The 17,251-nt window shown below is 43.1% G+C and overlaps 1 protein-coding gene across 7 annotated transcripts in view; it reads right to left on the reverse strand.

Annotated features, from left to right (window-relative positions):
- AGBL1 (AGBL carboxypeptidase 1) overlaps positions 1–7,080 on the reverse strand; it is a 276,743-nt gene extending 269,663 nt beyond the window's left edge. For 2 of the 7 annotated variants that reach the window (XM_065076584.1, XM_065076583.1), the window contains exon 1: positions 6,134–6,454. Coding sequence is in view for 4 of the 7 variants with exons in the window: in XM_065076580.1 (XP_064932652.1) it covers positions 6,538–6,588 (51 nt within the window). In the remaining 3 variants the exon portion in view is untranslated. Of the gene's footprint in view, positions 1–6,133; positions 6,455–6,537; positions 6,801–6,955 lie in introns of those variants that run through there. The other 5 variants (XR_010475347.1, XM_065076581.1, XM_065076580.1 and 2 more) reach the window with 5 other exon arrangements.
- Positions 7,081–17,251: the final 10,171 nt, after the last annotated feature.

The following is a 17,251-nucleotide window of genomic DNA, read 5'->3' on the forward strand; positions in this document are numbered from 1 at the left end:
ATCCCCCGCAGATTTTGTGTTATCTGTCCTGTCACAAACAGGAATGATCGCACAGAGAACAGCATCCCCATGACAGCAACAACTCCAGGAGTAATTTTCAACCCTGCTATCCCAGACCAAGTGACACAAATTCCCTCCCCATCTCTTAACTCCTGGTACATTTATGAAATGTTTTTCTTTCTGTTAACACACATCAGTAAACTCTCTACTGGTGTCAGTAGACACTGCTAAAGTTAACTCATTTTCCCTACAACTAACTTTCTTGCACTTTTTATTAAATGTAATAAACTTTAATTCAAAGATGTCCGTAAACATATTTTCTACCATAGGCATTTTTTCCCATTACAGAGAAAGCCAAGAGGACTGGACCGACACATTGGACAGAAAAATGAGTTGAAAAGATCTCTGAGCCATCACAAAAAATGCAGCATAATACACTGAAAATGAAATTATACTATACAAAGAAACAAGCACGATCTATTCAGGCAAACACCCCTCTGTATGAAAACATCCCTTTTCATATATTTCACAGAGGGAAATTATTGAAGTCTGAGAAAAGGAGAATGTGGAAATTTCCATTGACAGAAGAATATTGATGTAACTTATAAATATATTTGTAGGCATACGAAACACCTATGGAAGCTCAATAACCACTAACAATTATTCTTGACTTACTAATAGATAAGCAGATGCATTTGAATATATTTTTATATATACAGTACATGAAAGATAAGTAATTTTAAGCAAATGCATATACCTCCTTACATAATGTAATTTAATGTGTGCTTGTGTCTATAATACAGCAGTTATATAAAAGTACACAATATAAAGCTGCCTGACATTGTATAATGTACCATTATATTAAATCCAAATAATTTAAGTTAAACCTGAGGCCATGAGGGCAGAGTCAGGCCCTCAACAGCTAAGAAGCACCAATTTGTAAGTGTTCATTTTGTTTCATTTGCCCCCCCTGGAGTAACTGATTTTTTTTGTTTCATGGCAACTTGTTTTGTTTCACAAAATCTCTGCTTCAGGATGAACAATGCCTGCTGCCTGGAAAATCACCCCATGTAACTTTTTGTCCTCATTATTTAGCATGTGACTCTGTGCATTATTTATTGTGCAGAATCCAAGTCCTGCACTGAAAACAAATTATTAATTTACTCCTAATTTTTTTTAGTGTGTTGTCACCAGAACTTCAGATATGTTTTTCTCCAGTATTCATTGCCTGATTTCTCAAACATCGATGTGAGGCACGGTGGGTTTATTAGCCACTTTACACATGATTAACTCAGATGCAGAAGGTTATAATCCATTTCTCTAGACCTACGTTCAACTGATTTTGCAAGGAGGTTATCCTGCCACATTTGCATTTCTGCAGCAGGGGAGAAAGGTGTCCCTAGGGACATTCATGACATGAACTCATTTGCCCTCAAAGCACAAGCCATCCTAGTCAAGGATGAAGGGCAGCAGAAGACAGACTGAAGTCTGCTTTCCTTGCTTGACAGGGAAAGTTCTGCTTAGACTTAGAGTACAACACACTTTTGCTCAGCGCAGCTGTAGTTGCTGCCACTCTAAGTAAATTTTGCACCCTGAGGTTGTAAATTCTCATTAATGCAGGAAATTCTGGATAGCCCAACTGGAGGCATTTCAGAGGAGCTGGCAGTGTGCTCAGCCGAACAGCTGCAGCCAGCCGGGGGACATAGTGAAGTTCTGGTCCAGGCTCGGCTGGTGTAAGAGTTTCAGCAGAGTCCAAAACATGTGTCAGCTTCCTCTGAGGGCTTTAAGTGTTCTGCGCTGATTCACAAGGCTGCTAAACCTTGGTATTTCTTCTATGGCCTGGCAGGAATTAGGGGTTAATGCATGGATTAGTCTCCTTCCTTCTCTTTTGCTTAGTGGCACCCCGTGGTGGCGAGCGAAGGATTGTAGGGAAGAGCTCTGGCTTACCTTTAGGTTCTCCTTAGACAGGGAGGAGATGGGAAGTAGAGATGGGAAGAATAAGCAGTGACCCTGAAAGATTGGGCTTGCACTACCTAGGGTTGTTTGCAGATAATTATTCCTTTTCTTCCACATTTAAAGCAGAAAACAGGTTCATGCAGCCTAAGTGACATTGGCTGTAGAGACAGGGAAGGGCTGTTGACGTGCCCAGGGTTTCCATGAAGGGTTTTCCCTTGAACCCTGTAGCCAAGTTTCTCACTGACCTAGCTGCACTACTTCTGCTATTCCAAAACCAGAATATTTTTTTGTAAGGAATAGGACACTAACTCCACTGCTGTTCACTTTAGGTACAACAATCTCAGTAAAATTCAGTTAATGAACCACATAAAAATGACTGTCTGGTTTTGAGTTGATTTTTTTCCCCTCTAAGCCCTGCCTGCCAAGATGCCTCCCAAAAAACAGATTCAAACTTTGAGCTCCTCCATCCCCAGCCCAAACCAGTGGGCATTCCCCTTGCTGAGCAGTTCTGTGATTTTTGTATATATTTTGCTCAAAGCCAGGAATCTCAGCAGCTCTACTGACAAAATAAGTGCAAGGATGCAGAGGAGACAAAAGCATTTTGCAAAATGTGTTTATATTCATTGTCACTGGAGCAGCAGAGATATCTTCCCACTTGTCTTTAGGATAACAATAGAACTGCCTTGTCAACCAGCCAGCAAAACAGCTTAGAAGAGGCAGCACGAAGGAGAAGAGAGGTTCAAGTTAGCAAACAGTGGATCCTGTATCTGTTCCCTGACGGGCACCACAGCCATTCAAGAGGGGAAACCCTTTACACAAATAACATCCTCCATCAATACATAAGATTTTTGCCTCTTTCCTTTTGAGCCATAGCATTTGGGAACCTGCGCAGTCCAGTACAGTAGGACACAGTTTGAGCCAAGGATCTGCCAACAGCCCCAGCGGTTGTCAGCTTTGCAGAATATGTGCACGGGGACTGTGGCTTTGGGAAGCATGTGAAAACCGTGCCGAGAGCCAACAGGAAATCTGGGACTCCTCAGGCAACACAATGTATGCTGCCACGGAATCAGGAGATGTTCTCAGGGGTACCCAAAGCATGCTCATGTCTGGGCCTGGCAAGCAAGGAGAGAGCAGGGAGAAAGAAGACGAAGAATTAAAATGCTTCTTATTTAGCTGAGGGCCAGGACACCCAGCAATAGGAACTAGGATGCTCTACAGTCCCACGGGAATCAATAGTCTGGGATACAATGAACAATGCTGGCTTAAATTTCCTATTGTTCCACTTAGCAACTAACAGCTGTTTTTAACTAACACCCAGATGCCTCCTCCTGGCACTAAAATAAACAAGAGATCTAATCCCAAGTCCCTCTGGGATTTTGCATTAGGGAGGCTGCCTGTAAAATGGCATGTCAGACTTTTTTCCCTGGTGATAAACCATCCACGGGGAGGATGTTGTTCTGCCACGCTGTGGCTGGGGAGCAGGGTGAGGAGCAGCAACCAGCCCAGCCTTGGTCCAGGTACTACAACACTGTCGGTGTGTGAGACAGAGCAGAGATGGATGTGAGGTGATCAGTATCATGCAGTAAGAGATAGGAACAGAATGGGACAACACTGTCCAAATCAGAGGGACGAGAACTGATAACTGTAGGAGCACATTGGAGGGAGGGTCAAGGAACGCAAAGAAGGTAACAGAGTTAAAAGCAAAAATTCCAGTGAACTCCTAAGAGCTCAGCCCTGTCATATTGACACTAAAACAGTGAGACAGGGAGAGGTTTTTCTTAAAGCTGAAATTCACATTTTAACACTGCACCTTGTAAGCAATGAAACACTTTTTACCTAGACATCTGAAATGTCACTTTTTGCCTGCAGTAACGTTTTGGTGACAAAAATGCAGCTGCACTTTGAAAGCAGTCCTTTCTTTTCACCTTGTCACTTTTCAGAACACCTGTAAGGTGTTTGCAGGGGTTTGAGCTGTCTTTGGAGGATCATGCTCCCTTGTCACACTGGGAACAGTTTTGAAGAACTCAGAAACCAAATATGTTTCTTGACTAGAGCAGGAGTTCAGTTATTAAATGCACAATGTCCTGGTTTTGTTCTGCATGAAACCATCCAAAGCCAGGCTGTGAGAGTGGGAGTCTATGCCAGAAGGAGATGGGGTAGATCATTCCTTTGGCTGAAGGTGATAGACCCCATCTCAGGTGGGAACATTGCTCCAACTGAGAATAATAACCTGAGCCTGTGCTTGGAAGCAAGGTAGAAATTTAGTAGTGTGTGAGGGAGTGAAAGGAGAAAGGATGTTTTTTTTCTGAGGTATATCAAGACTGGCTTGGTGACTGAATGTTCCCCCATTCTTCACCTGAAAGCTTTTTGCATACAAAGCAATATTATGTGCTAACAGAAATCAAAAATATACAGTAATATCCTGAATGCCTGTTGGATGCAGCAGACACGTTCTTCATGCCCAATAAAAGAATATGAACCAACACTGACAATCCAGCAGGACACAAAAACAAAGCAACCGTGTTTTGGACAGCTGTTGCAGAAAATAACAAAGTATGGAGTGATGTTATCAGCAAATGCAAACATCAACAAAAGTTATTATTTCCCAGGCCAATGTTTTCCAACTGTGTCAAGTAAAGGTCTTTTTCACCACCTGATTTTTGGAGCAGAGATAGGTGATGGCATTGAGAGTTATGCTGGTGATGTTTTGGCTGGAGGTAGAGGAAGGAGAGGGATCAGAACATACCAGCATTGTAATTGTCACCAACCACTAACTTTCTGTCCTTTAGCACTCAAACCTCTGTTATCTAACTGAAGATAAAACAAGAAAGCCTTTTGCTCTTCTCTAAGTGAATACAGAATGTTTGGAAAAAACGTTAGATTTTGTAATATTGAGGATGAATGCTGTGCTACCTGGCAATTTTGCCAATACCACCACCTTTTTCACCTGCAGCGTTCCAAACTATTTCTTGTCTAGCCTTCCTAGCTTTATCAATGAACCACATACCTGATTTTAAGACACAGCTTCCAATTTAAACCTGGGCTTTGTCCAGCTCTTTTCCCAGATTATGCAGAGAGCACTGGGATGGCTAGAGAGCATAAGAAAAAACAGATGTATGCTCAGCTCTCAATTATCCAAAGCAATAGGAAGAGGACTATAACTCGGATACAGTGAAAACATGACCTAGTACAAAACAGAGAAGAACACAGGGCAGGTAAGTCACACTTTCAAAAAAAATGTATAGTAGGACAATTTTCTATAGTTTGCCAGTCTACCTACAGAACCCACTGTGCCACAGGGTGCCAGGGGGGGCAAACCAGGGTTTCACAATGATAGAAGAAATAAAAGTTGTTGACAGTTACACGAGCTTGCATAAAAATGTCAGCTAATCAGCCCCCCACAACTATAGTTTTAAAGCCAATTGTGTACTGTAGGTTATTATAACCTTCTCTACACACTTACAGCTGGTCATAGAAACCTTCCAAGATGCAGAGCTGAGAGACATGAATCCCTGAGCTGATTCAGGAGGGTAAATCTGGTTTACACACCCCATCCCTCATTTTCTGCTTCTGCAATGTGTGAAGTTTTGACAACACACGCAGCAGTCAGAGGATGCTGCTGCCTCAGATGTGAAATTCCTATCTCTGGGGCTCTGACCCACATCAGCCCAGCTGCACATAGGGGTTCAGGGTACCTGAGAAACACAGACAATTGGCATTTCACCACAAGTCTCTAAAGGCTGCTTTTTATGCAAGCAGGTTGTCTTAGCAAAGCAATTCCCGCCCACCCCTCATGACAAAATGATGGCTCATGAAAGCACAGGTTCCCTCCCCAAAACACATCCTCCATTTCATAGGGTAGCTCATGCCTCAGCTCAGAGGTCTCCTGCAAGAACAGGAAAAGTGCATCCGTGCTGTGGGAAAATAGAACCAAGGGGGTCACCTACAGGCAGTGGAAGAGATACATCTCCTGCATCCCGTGGCCAAGCTTGTCCAGCAAATATTATTCTGAACCAGGACATTCCCCTTTCCTCAGCTCCTCAGGAGCATTTACTGAGCACACCCAATGCCAGTGCCTCAAGAGTTTCTGTCACATTCCCGTTAGTGCCTAAGGGTCCTGGTGAAGACAATTTGACAGGGAGGAACTTGCTGCTTCCAGACAGATCTGTTTACTCACCCCCCTGAGCCCTGGGAGCCGCAGCGTGCTCTGCCGGGGTTGCCGGCTCACAGACTGACAGCACTGTCAGGTCCCATTCATCGCAAAGCAGCCGATTCCTCACACCTCCCTCGCTCCCGCGCCGAACGCAGTGAGATCTCAGGAGCACAGGCTCTGCCCTCAGAGGGGCTCAGTGATTGATGCCTAGCAGTAATTGCCAGCGTTCATCTCCAAACAGCAAACCTTCCTTTGATAAAGGCTTTTTAGGGTGGCAGGTGCAGGTCAGGACTCCTGCACACTGATGCTTTTCGAGACAAGCCAGCAGGAAGCTCGTACAAACAACCTCAGCCCAACAAGTCGCTGCTGGTGAATTAAAGAGGGAAACAAGCCCAAGCGCCTCTCTCATTAGTTCAAGCTGTTCTTACCTGGAGGGTGGAGAGAAGGACTTGCAAGCCACTGGCTTCTTGTTCTGCCATGCTGCTCCCCACTCACACTCCCTGTTTCTAGCAGCAGACACAATGCAGCTAGAAAGCAAAGCTGCCAACTTGTCTTGCTGCTGCCCCTGTGCCGTTTAAGAAATGAAGAAGCTAAACACAGATCCCCAGACACATGCACACTGCTACCACCAATAATCACAGCAATGCAACTCTAGACCTCAGCAGGAGAGATAAATGTACCCCCCTCCTCCCTCCCAGCTCTCCCACTGTGACGAGAAGATTAATTCCTATATAAAGAATCCTGGGGATTAAGTAAAGTGTTCAGGAAAGGTCTGGGTGCTTGGTGTATGGCAGGGGGAGTGTGGGGAGGGTGGCAATAGCAACAAGAAAGCAAAGAGCTACAAACCTCAAAGAAAGCCAGGGAGAAGGGAGGGAGCATGCTGGCTGCCTGACAGGCATTCCCAGCTGACCTGCTGATCCGTTCCAGACCCTGCGTGGACTCGTCTCCATTTGACTCCGTTCCAATGAAACAGGATACAAGGAGAAGGCAGAGCTAGCAGGAGAGATGCCCTCGGTCTTAACGAGTGGTGACAACGAACGGAAGATACACCCGGCATGAAGGACAGGTGGAGCGGGTTCACTGAGGCTTGTGCAGGGTTTTCAGCTTTCAAATCCCAGCGGTTCTCCCCAGTCACAGCCACTACAGCCATCAGTTGCACCCCAATGAGTGACCACAGAGAAGCATCTCGTGGCTGCACAGCAAAGGCCAGAGAGGAGAATTGCCTCTGCAAGGTGCAGTTTTGGGAGGCAGTTTGCTCCAAGGGCCACTACAATGATTCACACATACCCATCTCTTTATACAAGGATAGTAACTCTGAGAGTAGTTCACTCCCCAGAGCACAAGCCACGCTGTAGTACAGTTGTAGTTGTAGCTTGAATTCCTAGGAGGGCACGGAGTCCGCTTTTAGCTTCAGCTGAATGATATCAAAGGACTCGGTAAACAAGAAGTAGCAGGTAAAGAAGCTGAGTAGGAGTTCAGATGAGCCCTTTCAAGCAAAATGTTTTCGATGTGAAAATGTCAATTAGTCCAATGCAAACATTTTTTCAGGGATGCAGCAATTTCATTTCAACCTTCTTAACACCAGAATGGCATTTTGGGCCCAGAGAAACACCACTCCAGAGTGGTTTGAAGACTGACAGCAGAGACAATTACTTGATACGCAGAAGATGAGAGTTAGATCTTGTCTTTCCAATTTGGGGACACTAATTTCAGTCTTTTACCTCTTAAATAAGTACTTCCTTCTGGCATGGAACTCTTTTGTCCCTCCAGTAGGAGCTTTTCCACTTTAAATGAATAACCAAGGATTTTTGAAGAAATAACATGAACCTTGGTTTCTGTGCACAAAGCGGAGGCTTACAGAACTCAGTACCACGTCAAGACATGCTAGACAGCCAGTGTGTGCACGTTTCTCTTTGCTGATACCAATGAAGCAATCACAAGACTGCATATAAAACCCTAATCTTCTGAGTTAAATTAAGAATAAAAGGAAGAATAAAAAACTCCACTCTTGGCCAAGGAATATTTTCACCTGATGATCATCACACCCTGCAGAACGCTCACTGACCAAGTGCTTTAGGCAAGAAACCCCCCCCCCAGCTCAGCCCAGCCCAGCAATGTGTGAACAAGTGGCACAAGCATGACATTCCTCACTTTCTGTGTGTGCCAGGGCCCCAGGATGTCAATACCAAGTTATAAAGTGAACTAGACTAAAATACTTTTGTCATAATTATGGAGACACAGTAGTCCACTCAGAGAGAATGCCATGAGGACCACTGACTGATGGACAAGGTGCTCTACAGATGACTAGGCAGAATAAGAAGGTGTATGGACTACTTTCCAATGGAATTTCAGGTTCAGAGATTTTAGTTTCTTTAAAAACTGTTTGATTTCCTGTCACACTCCATAAAATACCATATTTTAGATAGAGCTGGTGTTCTGCCCTTTAAGCACTGAATTTTTGGCCATTTTGAGTAAGCTCTGTGGGTATTAAAAAACTGACTGTTCAGGAAGTACACAGACGAATTTCTCCATGTCTCCCTTAAAAAAAGATTCATTCTGAAAGCAATGGAAACATCCAACACCAGCCTGAAATTCTCCAAGAGTTAACACACTTGATGAGTGACTATGAGTAAAGGCTGTGGGGCTTCTTTCACATCAGCAGGACTCAATAAAAATCTAATTACAGACCCCAACATACAGTTGGGGGGAAACCAAGGAAATGCAGGCACAGTTTCCATGGTAGGAATGGTGTGTCCTCACACCTGGTGTGAATTTGGAGGTTATCCTATGCAGGGACAGGAGTTGGACTCAATAATCCCTATAGGTCTCTTCCAATTTAGGACATTATATGACTGTAAAATAGGCTGGGAAGGAGGGAGGTAGGTAACAGGTTTTATGAGCAGTCCCAGTACAGTGTGTCTATTGCAAATTAGTACACTGACAGAAAATTACTTCAGAGCTAATTAGAAGCTGTTTAAAGGAGCTCTTCCACATTTGTTGCTTCGTTCTCTTTCTTGTGACAATTGTACCTGTCACTAGAGCTGCGTGGAACTATTAATTCCCCACTGCATGGATCTTAAGAAGGCAGCAGGCTCCATCGGCATCAGCTCCAGGCATCCTGGATGCCCTGGATCCTCTCCCCTACCACATCACACAAACAGAACCCTGAGCCCTCTTGTACTAGGACAGTTTCACTAATATTTACATGGTGATCCCGTCTCCTTGTTACATCGTAAAATGCTAGGTGAGTATTCAGCTTTCCACTGTACCTAGAAAACAACATGGGCCCCTGTAGTAGGATTGCAGCTTCCAAAAGCCCTTTCCAGCCCCCAGTGATCTGGCTCTTCCTCTCTGTATGAAGTAGATTTAGAAACAACTGCAAAAATGCCACTGCAAATATGTCAACCCAGGAGGAAAAGAACACCGAGGGGAAAGCTTGAGGGGGAAAAATGTCTTATGTTCTTTAAAATTTTGGGGTAGTTAGCTTGGTTGTTCCCAAAGACTATGATAAAGCACCACGTAATAGAAATCTCTGGAACTTGCATTTGGTTTGAAAACAAGACACGGCAAGTGATTAACAAAGGGAAATGCTAATGAAAGACCCCAAAAGTGACAGTCATGTTTACATCTATGTAAGATGTACAGCAAAACCCCTTTGAAATCAAATTCTCAGCTATAAACCTCAGAGGCCTCTAATTATTCACATTCTATGGCCATTACTTCCACATTTTGTTGAATTTCCAATTTCGCTGCTGGTTTCTAAGAGGAGGAGGTTCCCCATCTCAACACACAGAGGCTGAAGAAATTAGGAAACATACGCAGAGATAAATGCCAGGAGTAAAGCATGCAGATTCTCCCTCTCTATTCATATTACACTGCTGACCCAGTTTGAAGATTAGCTTGTTAGAGTTTATATTGATGTCACTGTTGTTTCCCCTGTGCCCTTAGTTTTATGTGATCCTTAAACAAAATGAAAATTAAACTCAGGACTGCAGCTTCCTACTAGTGCCAGAGTTACTGTTCTTGTGGGGAGGACAGAGGGGATTAGAAGCACAAAAGCAGGACCTCTGGGCTCTCTGCAGGTGTTGCACAACCTCAGACCAGTCATTTTCTTTTCTTGTGCTCCAGGGCTCAGACAAACAAACAAGTTAGAGATGTCACCTGATCTCCAGTAAATATGTTTACATACTTTTAGCCCATAGCAATGGGAAGATAATTCAGGATCATTTTACCTGCATTAAAAGAGCACTCAGTCCAATTATTTCACATTTTATGAGCACACGCAGAAACCATTACCATGGATCAGCTGACACTAAGTAATATTTTAACCACAGAAACTCATTCCTGTATCTAAACCTGTGTTTTCCCTACCTGTGAAATTTTGAAGTTTTTCTTGTGAAGATGCTATACAGCTATAAAATTGCAAGCCTTCATCCAGAAGCATTACACAGAAAAAAAAAGGTATTTTCAGCTATAGCATTGGATTATATAAGGTTATTCAATTATTGAATGATATAAAGTTAAAAATCTCCCTGGATGAGACAATCTGGAAATTTTCCTTGTGAACAAAGTGATTAGATGAAGACAGAAGTCCTCTGCCAGGTACTTAGCAACCATCTTATTATTGATTTGTAAATTGAAAGTGGGAAGCCCATACAAGAATTTAACATATTTAAATCAAATTTTCCTGTGTTATTTTCACATTTTCACTGATTCTGTCACCACAAAAACAGAATTCAGTCTGCTCTTACTCATCTGAACTCCCACTGATCATATTTGAAAGTAATATACAGGCTAAAGAAAAATTACCCCAAAGAAGACTTAAAGACAGCAAATGTAACACCAGAATCAATATCACAAGAATAAAGTGACCAGCCATAGCCAAGCTTCACATTACCTGTCCAGCGTCTCTACCAGCAAACTGCAAAAACTTATGCAATTTTTGGACATTAGCATGAAATGCAGTCCAAATAACAAAAAACATCTTGGAAACCTGTGATTAACCTGAGGATATTTTTCTTCTAATTCTTGAAAAACTCAGAGGAGTTTTGCACTCACATTGCACACGTGGTTTCTAATAGGATTGTTTCCACTTTTAAACCACTGAGATTGATAAGAGGACAGCCAGGTTCCATTAAAAATGGGGGGAGGGAGGAAGTCTAATTGGATAAATTATTTATTCCAAGCCAGCCTGAGTCTTATGAAATGAAATTGAAATATCACTGTGTAAAATACCCAGTTAACAGCCCATGTTTCATTTAGAGAAATTAGTTCCCCTGTCAAAACTGCATGTAGTCAAAAAATGTATATATTTTAATATGTGAATATTGCTTTTTCTATTTCAAAGCCCTTTTCTCTAAAAAACCTTAAATTTTCATTGTCTTTCATTCATGCACAGTGCTTATCATAAGTGTTCACCAAAACAAAATTAATATAAATAAATGTGCAGAAGAAATGATCTTCCATGTGTGAATACCTATGCAGAGGTTTACCTCTCTGAATAACATCATTCCCCCAGAAATAATTTACCCTTCTACAGTAGTGAAGTGGTTAAAATGGAAGTAACACCACAAGTCATAACACTGAAATTGATTTTCAGATGTTGCTGAGAGTGACCTGCAGGTCCTGGGAAGTTCATATCTTCTGGGTCAGAAACAGACCAGTGGAACTGCTGGTGTTTCGCTGGTTTAATATGAGGCTGGTACTGAACAGAGGGCCTGGGGCAGAGAGGGGAACAGGTTGAATCAGAGCTTTATTTCTCTGGAGACATCCCTACCCATCCTACCTTTCATTTTGTTGCTGTACAACAGCATGGCCTGGGGAGCATCGACAGGGGGACAAACTACAGCTCATTTTACAGTAGCATGACGACCAAGCATATAGGACATATAAGACCATAGGGCTGGTGTTTCAGAGGCTACTGCAGATACATGCTATGCTGCGTCAGTATATAGCACAGGATATTTTCTTACATCACTCTGCTTCCTAACTAGTGCTGAGTGTCATTCTCCCATAGGTTCTCCCACTTCTTTGTCTCCTGGTTCCTAAAACCTACACCCTTCAAAAGCACATTATTAGAATTAAATAAAGAGATCTGCTGCAATAACATGTTAACCCAGGCTTGAAAGCACCCCCTGCATTTGCAGCCTAGGCTCAAACAGCATTCGTGTGATATCCACACACTTCTCTTTTGGAATAACAATGGACAACATTTTGGCAAACCAAACTTTGAACTGTTGATCAACTCAGCTATGAACTGTTTCATAAACCAGGAATGGAAGTGTGTTGGCTCAGTGCTGTGCTTTTTTATTTCATTTAGGAATAAAAATTTTCACTTGTCAAGTAGAATGTATGTTTCTTACAACCTGACACATTATCAAATATTCTGAAATATACTTTGTTGGGCTCTTACTTAAATATAGTTTATGAAAAGCAAATCACATATCAAACACACACATGTACCACATCCTGAGAAAAATGTATTTAACCACTTGACTGCTGCCCGATATTCCCACTTAGTCCCTACAGAGCCCCTTGCTGTGTTGTTCAATGCTTCAGATACAGCAGGTAGATAATACTTGCTCTCCAACCAAATGCTGCAAGTATGTCTAAGTCAGATTTACCTCCTGCGTTACTGACTGCTCCCGGTCCGCCGAGAGAGAAGACACCTGCTATGCCAGTGAATCTGCGAGATATGGGCAGGTAAAGTCCCTTGCTGGGCTGCCGCGTCTTCTGGCTGTTGATAGAGCACACGCAGTGTGGGGCTGACAATCCCACCTCGGGCCAAACAGCCCATAATTCCATTCCTCTGTTGAAGGACAACAGTAGGGATGTACCGAAAGAGCAGGGGAGGAAGATGAAATAGTAGGAAGACAGTTAAATTAACAGCGCTGATGCCTTAATCCTCTTTGTCAGGTCCCAAGGCAGCAGTACAAGGCAAAGGCCCCTTGTTCTGACGCTTGCAGCTCAGTGAACATTTCTGCTGGACAAAATATCCTCCCCATTTCCCACACACAAAACTATATCAAGCTTTTTGATTATTTATAAAAGGAAACTCTTATTTTTCTTACCCTGACAGTCTGGTTCTCCTTTTCTTTTTTTTTTGTCAATTTCATCATCAATTTCATCTGCATAAAGTGTCTAATCTAATATAATAATACATGGCACCCCCATTGAAGACTGAAGACTGATAATGTCATCCTGTTTGCTCATTTTTAGTGCTCTGCAAACTAGCCAGGCTAAGGCAATGCATGAAGGGCATCTTCAAGGGATTTTCAGAGAAACATCTAAGGAAGTCAAAAAGCATTTTAGACCACTAGACCTCTGAACTTGACCTTCACAGTAGCAACAAACATTGTGACCCCTTATAAGTTTGCAGCACTTTGTCCCATGCAATCAATGTTTCTAGTAACAGCAGGCTACTGACCTTTATTAACTGCATTTGATGATCAATACTGAATGATTCTTTCTATCCACCCACCCCGGCTCATCACAAGCCACCAGCGACGGCTCTCAAAATCTCATGTAACACTTGTACAAACATTCCTAAGAAAATTCCTCCTTTATCCCTGTGTCACGAGGCAGCAATGACCAAAAAAAACCCACGATGGTGTCTGTTGCAGAGGCACCCCAAAACGAGTCCAAGCTTAAACCAACTTCAATTCAGAACTGAAACAAAACAACAGAAAACAATATAAGTGGGGGGTTAATCCAAATCAGGCAGCACTCTGAAAACATTTAACAAACTGCAGGTTTGCTGTCCTGGTTGGGAATGTTATTCCCATTCAGCCCCAGCAGTGATGGTCCCTCACTCACAACAAGAGGCCTCACTCATCCAGGGCACCCAGAAGAAAAATCACTTGTCTGGAGAGAACAAAGACTCACTCGAGGATAAATACATAAGAAAATAAAATAATCACTCACCAAGGAGCAGGTGAGGGCTCTTCATCCCGGGAAGTGTCCTTAGACACATCCATGATCTACACGTTTACAGACCTGCTGCTCCGAGCAGATTTCACAGCCCACTCAGATCTGGCTGTGACCATCACAACTGTGGACCAGAAACTTCTCTGGGTCTGGGCACCTCGTTGGCTGAGGACCCTGTCTATTGATCGGGGGTCCCACTCCTCCTGCTCCCTGCCATGAGGGTGTCTGCAACTGCCACAGTGAAAGAACTCCTGTCCTGTTTCCTCTGGGCCCAATCAGACCTGGCTTTCTCTAAAGCTCAGTTCTTCAAGTCTGGAGGAGCCCCAGTACATACACTGAGATTTGGCTGAGGCTGAATCTGAATAATAGTTTGTGACCTAATAAATTTAGCAGTGCTACAGAGGCCTTGGAAAGCAGGCTGTCATCGCTGAGGGCTGCATGAGAAACACAGCTGGAACTGGGGATGGCTCGTTATTTACAACCCTGCATCATTTACATCCTCCCCATCCTGAATGATGAACGGTTCTCCTGCAAACAGGAACACAACAACATTTGAAATGCAAGGGAAATTTGCACTGCAGGGAAGGAAATCATCTCAGAGACACAGAAGCTGTAATACTGAGGGACAGCATTTATCTACATTTTGCTTTGACTGATTGAGAGGAGGCAAGGTTCCTGGAGACTTGGCTCTGGAAGCAATGTAAGAGGATCTCTTAGGATAGGTTCTTCTGACTGCCTTCCACTCCATAGTCCTCAGAAATACATGCCACCTCTCAGCCTTTTGGTTGTGCAGAAAAGTGACTTCTTGCAAACACTCTGGGAAGGACATAGTTCAAAGGAACTGGACCAGTTTCCCACATCCATGAAGCAGATGGAAACACTACTGGCAGGCTGTATTATGCCCACAGATCCTATCTGCTATTCCAGGCTCTGCATCCTCTCCCCATCATAGGGGCTTTTTTCTTACTCTGATCTCTTCTGTCTCCCTGGAGGGGACCCCTGCAGACCTGCTAAAGAAAATGGCTTGATACAATCTCAGAAAAGCCTTTTTGTCAAAGTGCAAACCCTGTGGAAATCTTCCTGGGCAAAAGCTATTTCTGGAAGCAATAAAGTTACTGAAGCTTGACTTCCTATTGAAAGCAGTTTCACAGTTGACCAGCTGTGTCTGAAAGTACAAGCTCTCCAACTGAAGAAGTTGGGGCAATCTTTTTCACACTTTTCTGGCCCACGGAGCCTCCAGAGTCTACTAGAAAAGCCTTTTCCTCATCAGTGGCACATAGTGGGTGTCTCATTTGTATCCAGCCACCTATTTTTACTAAAAACCTGCAGACTACATTATGTCTGGGATTTCTACTTCTCTGTTAAACTCATTTGGAAATAAGCCAGTGATTTCATAAGTTTTTAGGGCGGGGGGAACAAAGCCAGAAAGGGCACAATTGTATCAACCATATTTCCAAAGGAAACTAAACTAAATAAGAGGTATTAGAATAATAATCATTCAATGCCATTTTCACATAGTCTCTGAATAAATCAATAATGCTTACTGGGACCTGCCAATGCAGGCGTGTTACAGATGTCTCCTGCATAGACCTGTGGTGGTTGCTATGAGCATGACATAATTGCTAACAATCCCCAGACCAGTCCTCTTGTTCAAGCTATGGCAGCTCATCCTTTTAGCCCTGGATATGCCTGGTACATTCCCTGGTGTGCCTATCAATAGCTCTTGACATGTGCAAAATGCAGTAAATATTAATCCATCAAGTCTCACAACTCCCCCTCCAGGAGTTGGGCAATCGTTTTTTCCAGCTTACACTTTGCAAAGCCAAGGAGGAGTCTCTCAAGGACAAGCACAGCATCAGTTATGGAGGCAGAGGAATATAACACAGGTCACACTGCCCCCAGTGCCACCATGGGAAAACTCCAAGTGGTGATAAAGAAAAAAAAACTTGTCATCTTTTCAGCTGATGAATTTTTCTCCTTACAGTCAAAGAGACTGTGTCTGGGTAGCCCTTATTACTGATGCCTGAGTGTTCACCTGACCATCTGCACTCTTTTGTCCTTTGGGTAGCATTTGGCTAGCCTTTGTTTTGTGCCAACAAGCTTGTAAGTGAAACTGCCTTGTTCTGGAGACAGGCACAGTGAAATCATGAGGTTTTTGACTAATTTCTAATGAAAACTTACCTCAGAGTTCAGCTTCAATTAAGAGTGGCCACAGAGGTTCATATCTCCAACTTTCTTACTGCAATGTGGAGCCAAGTGTTGATTATTCCAGGATCCATCCCTGAGACTCCTGGCATCTATAAGGACTTGGACTTCCAAGTAGACCTTGTAAATGGACAGTCATCCTGGGGAAAGCAGAGAAACAAATACCCAGCCAGGCAGAACCTTGTGAAATAAACTGCATCTCAACTTCATGATCATAAATGTTTCTTGTTCAGCTCATTACATGAACCCGCTTCTCCAACATTTGTCAGAGGAGGGGAGTCAGGTGGCCTGTTATATCCACTTCACCTCCCTCCTCCAGCTGAAAACTCTTCAGTCACCACTGACACTTTTTCAGGAAAACCTTCATTTCATTGAAGTTTAATTATTGGTTTAATTAAAATAAGCAAGTAGCAGTGTGAGATGTGTATGTTTTTTAGCAGCTGAAGGAGATTATAAAGTCCTCATTCATTTCCCAAAGTAACTTCTGCAAAAAATTGGGCTGCCTTTTTATAGACAAATTCTCAATACTGCTTTCAAATGGATCCCACAGCCATTCATATAGATTAATTTGGGCAGTGAATCAGATCCTGCTTATTGGCTGCCTTTCAGAACATACTGATGATGCTCGAGGAGCCCCATGGTAGAGCCCTGAGAGCTGGTGGGACTCTCCAAATGATTAATTAATCCTTATCCAGGCTTTTTTTTCAGTTCTGTCTTAATTTATTCACATTGCAAACAAACTTGGTCTTGGTGAAACGGGCCAGACTGACAAGCCTGGTGTGACTGACAATTGCTCTGTTACTACCACAGAAAGTATGAACAAGGCAAGGTTCTCCTATACTGGTGAAACCTCTGCTGTGACACAGGAGACAACCTCAGAGCATACACAGACCCTAATTCCTCCACTAAAACTGACAACTGGAGGGGTGGACCAGTTTAATGCAACTTTTGGTCCCAACAAGACATATAGGCAAGACCCTTCTTATTTTTTTAAAAGATAAAAATACAGTG

The sequence above is a fragment of the Columba livia genome, chromosome 11 (assembly GCF_036013475.1).
Source record: "Columba livia isolate bColLiv1 breed racing homer chromosome 11, bColLiv1.pat.W.v2, whole genome shotgun sequence".
Classification (NCBI taxonomy): domain Eukaryota; kingdom Metazoa; phylum Chordata; class Aves; order Columbiformes; family Columbidae; genus Columba; species Columba livia.